This window comes from Notolabrus celidotus, chromosome 16, assembly GCF_009762535.1.
Source record: "Notolabrus celidotus isolate fNotCel1 chromosome 16, fNotCel1.pri, whole genome shotgun sequence".
Taxonomy (NCBI): Eukaryota; Metazoa; Chordata; class Actinopteri; order Labriformes; family Labridae; genus Notolabrus; species Notolabrus celidotus.
This window is the reverse complement of record NC_048287.1, coordinates 12,397,676-12,410,666: the sequence shown is the minus strand read 5'-3', so window position 1 is coordinate 12,410,666 and position 12,991 is coordinate 12,397,676. Positions and strand designations below refer to the sequence as shown.

Below are 12,991 nucleotides of genomic sequence, written 5' to 3'. Positions count from 1 at the left end.
GGCCACCCCAGGCCATCCCTGCAAACGTCCCTGCTCACAAGACAATAAATGCCAAGACAGAGAAATATGACAACAAATAAGGAACATGAGAAGAAGAAAGATGTGGGAGGGAAAAACTGACAGTTATTGTAGTGTAAGAAAAATACATGAATAAAATATGAAAAAAGAAATATAGTACTTCAAAAACTAAGAGGAAAGCACATAATACACACAAAAAAGGAAATTAAGGCAAAAAACAAAAGAGTGCCTGACTCATTGTAACAGCACAGCGGCTGCCCTTCAGCACAGTTCTGAACAACCGTCTGTTGCCTTCATTCACATCAACATGAGATGCAGGACCGGCGACTGAGTGTGGACACTGATTTATAATCCAGCTCCCTCCCTCTTTTTGTCCTTCTGCAAGCCCCCCACCTGTGTCCCTTCCTGTGCTTTACGGCGTCAGCATGACGGTGTTGCTATGGCAACTAAAGCCACTGCAGAGGCAAAATTTGTGCAATAATCGATCTTCTATGTGGCTGTGTCATGTGCGTACATATCACTGTCAGTATGTGAAAATCCTCACCATGAAATCTGGAGCTTCACACAGTCGATGTCTTTAAGGTGGTATTTTTGGCAGATCGGTATCAGAGGGAGGGAAGCAGGGTAGGATGAAGGAAAGGAGACGACGTGTGACAAATACTGTAGGATACTCCATTAGCTGAGTTCATGGTGGAGCGACTTCGACTTGAATATGTGCTAAGGATTATAAGCTTTACTCGGAGTGGCAAAATTCTTTACAGACCTCACAAAAACACAGATTAAACAAAAAGAATGCAAGTCATTTTTTCTCCCTGTCAGAGGGGAATTTGGACACAGAAACATTAAAAGACATAATTCTGACATTTAGCTTTAGCCAGGTTGCTAGCATGTCTTTCAGCTGGTCTCCCATCCAGTTGCTGGTGGTCATCAATTGTGGTCTTGTTCAAATGATTTATACACCTTTTTAACAGACTTTTTAGAGAATCAAATAAAAAAAACAAGATCATCAATAACAAGAAGAAGAAGTGAAGTGAAAAAGACAAGCTATTGCAACGTACAAGCGAAAGTGAAAGTGCTGTAAAATTGTCCATGTGAACATACATCCAGTTTGCTTCTTGCTAACCTTTTTTGTTGGCTGTTTTGGTATGTGACGTAATAGACTAACCAGGAGAAGTTTTGATAGTAACTAGCTGAACGGGAGCATATTGCCACCTACTGTTGCGGAGGTTGACATACTTTTGTCAATAAATCAGTTCTCACTCAGTGATTATATCCTGGGACAAGGACAGTAGTCTGATTAAACTGTCTTATCAAGTTACGACTGTAGTTCAACTTTTAAAAATAATAAAGACTCAAATATTAAAAAATATAACCATGTTCAATTTTGAGAGACCTCACATGACGACAAACAATAGACAGTTTTGTTCCTGCAATTTCAATTCATCAGCAACCACAGTCTCAATATCACACAAAATATCTTGCAGTCAAATGTGACTTTGGAGTAAACAAACATGGCAGATGATGGGCAGGAAGCTATGAAGGTCGTCAAGCTAAATATGGTATTGCACAGTCTTTTTATCCATCTCCTATCCTTGTCAGTTTGATTGTGGTATGTTTTACAGGACACTTTGTATAAACACTTCTGTTACTGTCACAGATGACTAAGTTGGTCCTACATCTCTGACATCCATCTAACTTTATACTTTGCGTTTACTATTATTGCCATGCTGCGTTGGCTGTGCTTCCCTTTTCAGTCAGTTCACTTCCTGGTTGGCTGTTATTTCAATCCACAGAGTGTGTGCTCGACTGCCCTCAGGGTTTCCCCCCACACAACAGGATTTCTGAGTGAAAATATTGAACATGTTTAATATTTATGGTTTCAAACAGGTAAAGCCTAGACGTTCAAAGTGAAATCACTATTGAAATACCTAACACCACAGGAAAACCTGACAAGATAATCCTTAGAACCATCAAAAAGTCATGACTTGCTTACTTTCGTAGGAAGGTGGGAATCAGGACAAAAGCAATCGGATTACCTTGTAGTCTGTACCTGACTTTTCACTACATGACAGGTTGAAATTTTAGTTTAAAGTTAAGAAATCTGAACAGTTGTTTGTTGGATTGGTATGACATTTATTTGATGACCAGGCGGATTATCCTGAAGACTGCTTACTAAGAAACCATACTCTACTTCCTTAATTTAGGCTGTCAATGCCGAATGCAATTCCCTACTGAACTGACCTAAAGTTAATTGTGTATATCTGGAGCCGATGTTTTCACCCTGAAATAGCGTTTGTCACTGACTGAGACAGAAATACAAAGTGCGAAGGCTTTGCAACAAGTTCACCAGGGGCTAAAGCTTATCTCACATCGATCCATTTTACTCAGTCCCTGTCATGATAGTAAACACTGCTACACTGGCTCAATGTAAATCCACCATACAGATGTCCCTGCACAAACATGCCAAACCATGGATGTAATTGTCTGTAATTGATCAGGCCAGCGCAGTGAAGTAATCTTGCTTCACCCCCCCTTTTGAATGAATTGCTCTGACCACCCCTGCATTGATTTCACTTTGATTGTTGCTCTGTTGCTTTGCTGGGAGTCCACTGGACTGTAAATCCATCTTGTCTCTCATCTTGTTATGGAGCCGAGAGAAAGAAAGACTGAGGTGGAAGACAGAGGGTGAGGAGGTGGAGGGTGGAACGATAGAGCGAATGACTGTGCGGTGTGGGAGTTGGAAGATTTGAAAATATCTAATAAAAGAAAGAAAAACGGGGGAAAAGGGGGCAATTTGAGATTGGGAATGAAAGTGAAATGAAACAAAGCCAATTTGGCAGTTTGGAGGTATGGCAGGGCTTGAGTTGATCGGTGTGTATATATGCGAGTGTGTATGTGTGAAGCAAAAACACCCGTCAGCCTGTGGGGCTGAGAAAACTAGATTCTAAATCCATTTTGAGGGCAAACAAATGACCTCCAGGCCACCATAGTCAGACAGATGCTGTCCTGCACAAACCTGATTCAACTTCTCTCTTCATATCTGCTGCTGAAAGAGTAAGAGGTGATAGAGGAGAGAGAGTGAGAGTGAGAGTGAGAGTGAGAGAGAGAGAGAGTGAGAGAGAGAGAGAGAGAGAGAGAGAGAGAGAGAGAGAGAGAGAGAGAGAGAGAGAGAGAGAGAGAGATGGAGTGGGTCTGTCTGTCCAGTAGCTTATAAAAAGTCCATTATAGCGCACTTCTATCAGTTTTGGCTCTCCCAGATGGACCCTGGAGTAAATAGACAGCACCAGAGAGCTATAAGCTCAGATTTGATATACGGCTGAGAAATAGCGATGTGTGTGTGTGTGTTTGTGTATGTGTGTGTTTCGGACACTGTGCATTTAATCATGTACGCCGCTCTGAAAGAACTGACAGTAGTTGATGGCAAACATTTCCGTGCCACTGTTTTTGTGCGTGCCTTTTACTTAACACAGCTGTTTTACCGTATTACCATATGTGCTCCCTTGCCACACACAAACACACACAAAAGCACACATAAAGTCTTCCCAGCAGGCTTAAATCCCGGCTCAGTCTGACAAAGGAGCCTGTGGCTCTAACTGGCTCGAGCCCAATCCCCTTCCCCAGCCTGCTGCTTTGTATGGCTCAAAACCGCTTACTGTACGACGTTTATTTATCAGCCATATTTACTTCCCTTTGTGTAAGGTGTGTGGGTGTGTCTCATCATATTTGTGTGTGCCACATCAAGGTATATTCCAGCTTTGGTGTCACTATAAATGGAAGTGTTTAGATGTTGAATTTGCTGTGTCCACGTCTTCATGCTCATGTGTGTATATTGAGGGTATCCCACTGCTCATTGCATTGAGTTGAGGAGGCTGACAAAAGCCTCTGCCTGCTGAGTGATAGCGCTCAGCAGGCTGTGAATGGGACTTTGTCCTTCTACATGCTACTTTATCAACTGTTTGTTTGTCTGGAAGAAAGGGAGGAAATTGCCTCGAGCCAAAGAGGTGGTTGAGATGGGTTTAGAGCCACTGCTTTATTCTTAGCAGTTGGATAGAGGCAAACAAATGAAGCGGTTATCCTCAGATAACCAGCAAACCCTCAGACTGTGTGGGATTCTTGTTGCTGTTTCTGGACTGCACTTCCCAAAAATGGAACCGGTTTAGCTGAGGACCAGCAATGCGATGCTTTTTGCTTGCATTTTCCATTTGATGAACTTACATGGAATGCACTTGTAGGACATTTTTGTAGCTAAAACTGTCACAAATTATTTTCCGATCTGCACTAGCATGCAATAATACCTGACAGTACAGAGCTGTAGCCAATGGTTGAAATTTTAACGATTCATCTTCCAATGATAGTCATGATCAATCATTATGTCTATTTTAGTCAGTCAACTCACGTTATATGATTGAAAGTTTATTGCAACAGCTGACATTGGCTCTGGCCTCATCACTCCTCATAGATTTATTGTACATGCAGAAATTCAGAAGTGATGAGATAATGTCTTAAACCCCCCCAGCCAGGGCCTGCAGATGGATGCTGTGGAGGTGGTCTGGCTGAAAGTTTCATCACAGCACTGGTGCTTAAATAGACTGAGAGATTGGGTATATTTGTAAGGTGGTTGTGAGAATGACCCATGACACTGCTCAATTTGCTTGCCTAAATTAGCCCCACACAAATTCAAACACAGCAAAGCTATGACCTTAGATTGTTTCTTTCAAAACACAAACATTTTTGTGTTTAATATGTCCTTACAGGCTGTCTGGTTTCTGTCATAAACACTCCACTGAAATAATCTTTTGTCAGACTCTCCAATGCCATTACGATATCTGCAGGAGAATGTTTAGTTTTGGTGTTAGACCTCAGTATTCTGATTGACAGACTCAGATGGTGGATATCTCTGGGGGCACCCTTGACCAGTTCTCCTCTATTTCTCAGAAAATAGTGTGTCTATGGTGCTTTGCCTCAACAAGTCACAAACTGTACATCTGTAGTGTGCCTCAGGGATCTGTCATGGGTCCTGTCTTATTGTCTCTAGATGCTTCCTCTAGACCCTGTTATCAGGAAACTTGATGGTACCACATACAATTGGTATTCTGATGATATTCAGTTTTATCTTTTAAGCTTGATGAGACTGCACAACTGCCTGACTGCCATCAAGGATTGAGTGACTGATAACTTTCTTCTGTGTAACACTGATAAGACAAAGTTCCTTATCACTGCTTCCAATAGCATCGCTGCTAAGGTTGCTAAATATATTGGTTCTCTTTCAACTTTGGTAAAATCAAATTACAAAAATATTTGGGCTATTTTTGATCAGGTTAGACAGTTTGCTATAATACTAATCTGTAATCTCAAAGGTGAGTTGGACATAATAGTTCATGCTTTTACAACCCAGCTTGATTCTTGCATTTCCCCTATTAGCAGCCCGGCTAAGTCCTCTATCAACCATCTACAGATGATCCAAAACCAGCTGCAAGACTACTGACAAGGTCATTGATCTTATTCCCTCTACAATGGCTACCAATCAAGTGCAGAATTAATTTCAAGGTCCTTGTATTAACTTAGAAAGCTCTGCATGATCAGGCAATTTTGTACATCCATGACTGGCTCTATTCCTAAATCACTGGTAGACCCCTCAGGTCTTCTCAGCACAGCACTTGTTGTTCTCGGTGTCCAAACAAAACCAAAAGGTGATTATGCCTTTGAATTTGTCACTATGTGTCTCGAACATTCTTCCTTTGTAATTACGCTCTGTTGTTTCCACTGAAGCTTTTAAAAACAGCGTAAAACTTGATTATTTAATTGACTTTTGACCATTTGATTTAGTTTTTGTACAGCTGCAGTTCCTTTTTTGTGCTTTTGGGTCATTATGTTATTGTTGTTGTTCTTTTATTATTATGGTAATATTTTGCGAGGCACTGTGTGACCTCACTCTGAAAAAGGTGCTCTACCAATTAAACATACTTACTTACTTACATAAAAGGCTTGAACTAGCAAATGTTTTACATTTTGTCTCGAAATTACCATTTGACCAAAGATTTTCAACTATCAATGGAAAAATGAATGTGCATCTCTAAAGCAGTGCAGAGGTCATGGCTTTTACTAAAACTGTTAGCTCAAAATTAGTCAGCTGATGGTAAACTGTCTTGTTTGAGTCGGTGTGATGGTAGGTAAACTTAAGGAGAAGCTTCGAAGTCCATAAATGTCAAAATATAGTAAATCCCACAAAATGACAGCAGATCTTAACATAACATAGTCCATTACAGTCTTTGTACCAATCTTTATAGCTGCCAGTATGAATGTCAGTACTTAATACTGTTAATTTACACCCTTACATATGAATCAAAGTCCAACATTTGCACTTTGCCCATCACAGGGTTATTGTGGTTAACTTATTCTCATAAAGAGGGATAGACAGCTAAAAGGGGTGGACAAGATCAAGGATGACTGGTCTACTCGACAGTTTTATATATCCTCTCTCAAGTGTTGTCATTATATCAACTGCATAAAGGCAGGTTCATAGGAGTCGTTATTAGCAGACCCTGACTTCTGACTTAAATGCCCTCACATTCCTGTATTTATGATAACCCATCATTTTATACTTTTAATGGACTACATTGCATTCTTAAGCTGTGATCTCTTCATTTCAGGGGCATATTCTCAAACACTTTTTCACTTCATTCCCAGCTCTGTCAATTGACACTAAAGCAGCAGGACTGCTACAAGTAAAATATCACAGCTCCACCTCTGCTCCCGACCAATCATAGTATTATCGACCCTACCCGCTATTGGAAGTGATACTGGCAACTATAGATGGGAAATAGATTCCCTTTAGAGATGAAGAAAGAGCTGAAATGGTAGAAAAAAGTAGGGATAAGAGAGAGGGCAAGAAGATTTGATGAAGTGTGTGATGATGTATCCATTAAAGTGCAGTCCAGAACATTAAACAATATAGTGGGGTTGCTAAAGGTCAGTACTCTTGAGAGGGTTTATCCATATTGATCTCTCCTTTCGATTCCGCCAGACCCAGCACCGGTGTCCCTCTAAATCCTTTACCGTGCTGCAGACCAGACCGAGAAAGAAACAGACGGAAAGCAGGAGCAAGATAGTCAGGAAAAAGTAGTCCTCGTAGGGTCATTTTATTTGAGACATTACTTCTCTCTCCTGCTTCACTGACCACTATGTCTCTGAAGCACAGTACTCAGATACACTGAGCTTTATTTGTGTCAGAATCTGCCAGAAAATGGAATTGGAAACTCACAGTTCTGTCATTCTTTTTTTTCTAACTCCAAAATTTCACTGCTTAACAACTAGATGTTATCCGGCTCGCCGATGCACAGGACAAGTTATGTTGTAAACATAGTAATAAAAAACTTGGGATGAGTGCATAGAACATGTTTGCTTTAGAGCCTGTGCCATCATGAAACATGCCCCGTGTGTCTTTTGATGGAAACCATGTTAGAGCCAAATATGCCTGTGACTTGTCTCTTGAAGTAAGGTGATTGCATGGTTTAAGCTATGTTTTCATCACTCAAGTTCTGCAATTACATAATCATTGCACTCCTAACCCTTGAGAGTGAAGACATTAGGTAAACATCAGCTGTTAAGCTAATGATTAGGGCATGCTAATGCTGTTGCTGGAACTTGTACAACACACAAAGTATCGCCTTCTATCAAGCCTTGAAATAAGTTGTTCATTTGAGAGAAGCGTGTACCTGTAAGTAACTGGTGTCTTGTATGGGTAAAGCCACATGTTTATTATTATTGTAGACATATTTGCTGCTCCATCCAAAGCTAACCCAGTGGCCTGTGAGACACTGGCCAGTTTGACTCTTGATGATACTCCAAGGCAGGTCAAATTGGGATCTTTTCTATGCCACCCTTGTGGCAATACATTGAGGAGCTCTCGTAATGTTGGTCCTTTTGTTCAACCTAGTCTGCTGGGGATGAATTCTTGTCTTGTGTCTTGTCCCTCCTCCTCTCTCGCCTTGCCTTTCCACTCAAAAAAAAGGTTATTAGGGGGAGGTAGAGCATACAGCCTAACCAGGGGGGCTGAACTCTAACCTAAACAAGCTTTGTCCTCCAACTTTGTTTTGCTTGTCTCTTTCCTATCATCTTCCTACAGACTCCTTCTACCTTTTTCTCTCTCCTCTCTTCTCCTCCTGAAAAAACGGGGGAGTAGGGGGAGGTAGGGTGTACAGCTTAACCCAGCAGTGGTGAGTCCTGGCCTGGACAGGCTTCTCACCCTGGCTCTGCCTTCCCTTTCCTCTATCTAACATCTCTCTGCATACTTTTACCTCTGTATTTTCTCTTTCCTTTTTGATTTTGGTGTGTGGATGTGGTGGGAGTTAAGAGCTAGCACAGAGACGGGTGGCTGCTGGATTTGAAACAGGGCATCCCCTCACTGTGGCCATTTGAAGTTTGGATCAATGGCCTAAAGTAAGATCTGCGGCTGTATGGGTCCGGAAAGGTCAGACAATTCCAGCCGGTGGCTCTTTGCAACAGTGACCTAAATAAACAGGGTATATGTAGCTGGGAAGATGCATTGAGTTTGATCCCCAAAATGAAGGCGATGGTCCCCGGTTGACGTGACAGAATACTTCCTTTTTATTAGGATTTGAAAGTTATATCTACATTGTACGTATTCAAATGAATCTTTTTGTATTGTACTTCAAAACTCCTCTGCAGTTTTAAGTTGATCATGAAACATTCTGAAATTAAAGCCTTTGTGCCAACACAACACAGCCACTACTTCTTTATAATTATATTTACTGCTCATGGCCACTGCCACTGAAAGTGCCTTTTTTCCATTCTCCAGGGCAAAGAACCACAGTTTTACTGTTAAAAGAAAGCAGAATGAGATCCTTTTGTCTAAAAAAACTACTTATGAATGCACAGGACAAGATCAGCAAAGTGATAAGAGGTACCGCACAGGAGCTTTAGCAGACTCCACACTTTTTTTTTTTTTTTGGAATGCAAAACCTTTGATGCTCAGTTTCTCTAAACCTCCCACAAGCTAGTTGGAACCTTTTAACTCAACATGGTGCAGTGATATGGTGCTGATGATGAGGTATATAAGCGTAGTAGCAAGCCAGGGAGAGTTCAGCAAGGCAGTGAGTGGAAATGCAAGGCTACAGATATATCTAGGAGCACTCTATCCTGGCGCAGGGTTGAACGTTTTCATGTAAAATATTTTACTGTAAAACCTGCAGCTAAGTGAGTAGGCGTTCGCACAGTGTGCTGACCCTGGGAGGGCTCATGAAACTTGTGAATCCTCGGGTTGTTCGTGTATACATCCTTTCTCAGTTTGATTGTTACGTTATAGCCAACAATGCTCGTCCTTTTTTTGGCAATATTTAATCTTTTTATTTTCTTCTCAAAAAATCTCCAGTGCATCAATGCAGTGCTTGATAATTTAAGTTTGTTTTAAAACAAAGTGAAAGAAGCCATCCACACAAATGCATGTAGACAAATCATCTTCCCAGAGCTCTAGCTGACTGCAACAATACCATTTTAATGGCAAATATGTTGCATACATATTGTGATAGTGTTCTGTTTTAGCCATTCAGCTCCAGTTTTCCTGTTTGGAATAACGCATGAAACAAAGGCCCAGGTGAGAATATGAGATAGTATGAATAAAAGAGCGAGACAGAGAGGATCAAATCGGTCAAGCCTTTTTTTCTCCCACTGATAGTGTTGTGTCTGTAAAAGGCCAAATTGGAGGGCTGGTGGCAATGGGTATTTGAGAAATCATGACCAAATCATAGCAATCTTCCCAGGCATTCATGCTTTTATGTGCATTTATGTGAATAGTGGAGAATGTCCTGTGCGGTTATTGATGTTTATGTTCTTAATCACCCCGCTAATGAAAGCTAATGCGAGAAATTTCAGTGTCAATCACTTTTGCACTCTGTAATCCAATACACACACAGTCACATCCCATGTGGATAATGTACCTCTGATGTGCTGTATGTCTGCTGCCTTGCGTTAATGCAACTACTGCTGCTGCAAAAAAATCCCACAGGCACGACGTCCCCAAGTGAGAAAGATCTGCTAAATCAAAGATTGTTTCCCCTGCCGAGGGAGTTGATTAAGTCTTGTTTTGCTGAAACTAAGCCTATAAATCCATTTGCACAGATCAGAACAGTGCGCTCTCATGCCTCCATATGTTTGTACCAATGGAGATAAAACCGACTTAGATATGTTGCATGATTTCCCTTTCTCCATACTTTCTCTCTAGGCATTTGCTCTGTTTGTACAAATGATTTCAAGTTTATGAATTGTTCCCCTTCAAATCAGGCCTTCATGAAATATATGATACATTTCTATTCAGGCTTTTTAAACATTATACTCTTTGCTCAATCATGACATTTCATTCTAACACGTATGGACTTTTATTTACACTTTGAGTTTTCTATTTAAGCCAAGTAGCTCTGTGGTTATACTGCAAACTTGAAGTTCTGTAATCTGTTTAAGCACGATGTGTACTGAAATGTGTCAATGTGTTCTTTAAATATTCTGCTACAAGTATCAAGCCAAGGGAATGTGGGTGTCTGCAATTTTATTTTGCCAGAGTCGTGTTCTGGATGTACTGAAAACTTGCCTTTTGGACTTCACTGGATGTACATACTAGCAGAGAGTGCTCATGAGCGCTTCTGCACTTTACATTTAACACCATACATACATAATCTGTTGTAAACAAACTGGGCATCCACTTTGCAGTCGGTGCTATATGGTCACACACTTAGACTCTCTCTCTCTCTTTCTCTCTCTGCCTTTCTCTCTCACTGTGTCATATTTTCAGCTACAAAATGCGATCTGTATGAATAAACAGGAACAAAGGAAATAGATTTATCCTTGTCTTTTCCAGACCCATATGATGATGATGACCTGAAGGTGAAGACCCAAAGACCAAGATCAGCTGACCAGCCAGGTGTGTTTCAGGCACAAACAGGTGAGTTATGAGAGTGTGTGTAGCCCCTTTCGCACATGAACTCTGGATAATATCAGGACATCTGGGACCTGGTTTTATTTTTATTTTCTTCTGGATTTTGTACCTGACTGCAAGAGGAGGAGGCCTCTATTCCACTGGTGACTATTAGTCGATAAATATCACTGTAAACATATTAAAGTATGTTTCCACAGTACAAACACAACTGTAAAAGCATAATAATTACAACTAAGAAGGGTAGCAAAGACTTAGAAACCCCACCCACTCATTCACAGTGAATGTTCTAGATTGTTTCTCGCTTTATTCACACATCGCCTTAAACAGATCTGAGTGTTTGCATTCAGAATATGCACCTCTTTTGGACAATGTCAGGAATTATTCAGGGATTCAGTGCATGTGTAAAAGGGGCTAATGTGGCAGCAGGTGTGTGTGTGTGTCTGTCTGTGTGTGTCTGTGTGTGTGTGGCCCAGTACAAGGCCTGGTACAAATGATGACCTTCACAGGCTGAAAGACAAAAACAAAAGATTTCTTGACAAATAATTAGAATAGATTTCCATTTGCTGCATTATAGAACCACAGGGCAGCTAATTATTTGACAATAGCAATGTTTGAATATGTAAAAGTATGACTTCTAAATGTGTGTGACATTAAAGTCTTACATAATTAACAAGATTAGAAAAGAAAGACTGAATTATTCATGTTGTTATACATAGATAAACTGAGACTGTCACTTTATGCTGATGACTCAACCTTATACTGTATATACGTGATGTAACTAGTTGACTGTGTTACCCACACAGGAATAAGTGATAGTCTTATCAACATGCGTATCCATAAACATTTTCCATACATAGTGGGGAGGAGGGAGTCCCCACCAGGAGGGAAACCCCCGGCTTCATCTTGTCCTTCTCCTCTGTTTCCCCCTCTCCTCCTCCCTGCTTCTCCCCAGTCTTCCGTTCCTGCAGGCATGTGTGATGAGCTTAAGCTCTGACTCACGGCATGTTAATGAAGATGTAATGCGATTAACGGACATGCAATTAATTTGATTTCCTTCTTTGCCATGTGATGATGCTTCCATCAAAGGACACGGCGCTCATAAACAATTTAGAGGGAGAGAAGCAGAATGACTATTTGGCTGCGTTCAAGGGCGTCACTCAGGAGGGAGCTACAGGACACTTAAAATCGCTCAGAAACAGAACTGAACACCCAATCTAAGGGTGCCTACAGATTTAAATGACACACACACACAGAGATGTGCTTGTTAACTGCACCACGATAATAACATCTAAAACCTTCAATCTTAACTTTAAGTGGTAAAATTGTGTTACCATAATCCTATGAATAATTATGCCTTCTTTAAACGTGATCTCGTTCATGATGAGAGCTTCATTCCTGTTAAAACTTGATTAGGTTTATATTTCATTAAAACGTCCTAAATCAATTAATCACATACAAAAATCACATGTTTCCTTAGGTATCATGAGTAACCAAACATCAAGAATTTAAATAAGGCAATCCTACATCCACCCCATGAAGATTTTGAGCTGTCTTAAAGTCTTAGAAAATCTCTCAATCTTTAAAAAAGGAAAATAAGTCCTCTTACTTCACAACCCTGCTCTTTCATCATCTGTCAGACAGGCTCACACTTTTCCCTCGACAATTGTATAGATTACGATTTTGTTTGTCTTTTTTCATTGCAGTGATATTGCAATGGTGTCACAGTCATCTGAGGGAGCTTCATTTTATTTCAGTAAATAAAGAGCAAAGACAAACCAAGAATTGCTAACAGGAATCAATAAAGAAAACATGTTTTAGGTGACAGGTGAATTAGAAGTGAAATATAGCCAAGAAGTGTCAGACATATCATGTATCTGTAACGTCTTTGTTGTGCTTTTAAACCATGTGAGCCCTTTTAAAATAAGATACATTTTTACAGTGAGAGTATAAGGCAGTGAGCATGTAAACTATGAGGTTGTACACTTTGCACTTTTGTATACACACTGCCTGAAGAGAGGTGTGGAT

The 12,991-nt window shown here is 40.5% G+C and overlaps 1 protein-coding gene across 1 annotated transcript in view; it reads left to right on the top strand.

Moving 5' to 3' along the window:
* adgrb2 (adhesion G protein-coupled receptor B2) overlaps positions 1 to 12,991 on the top strand; it is a 196,702-nt gene that overhangs the window by 56,274 nt on the left and 127,437 nt on the right. Inside the window, exon 3 of the mRNA XM_034705611.1 lies at positions 10,889 to 10,972. Coding sequence (XP_034561502.1) covers positions 10,889 to 10,972 — 84 coding nt within the window. The remainder of the gene's footprint in view (positions 1 to 10,888; positions 10,973 to 12,991) is intronic.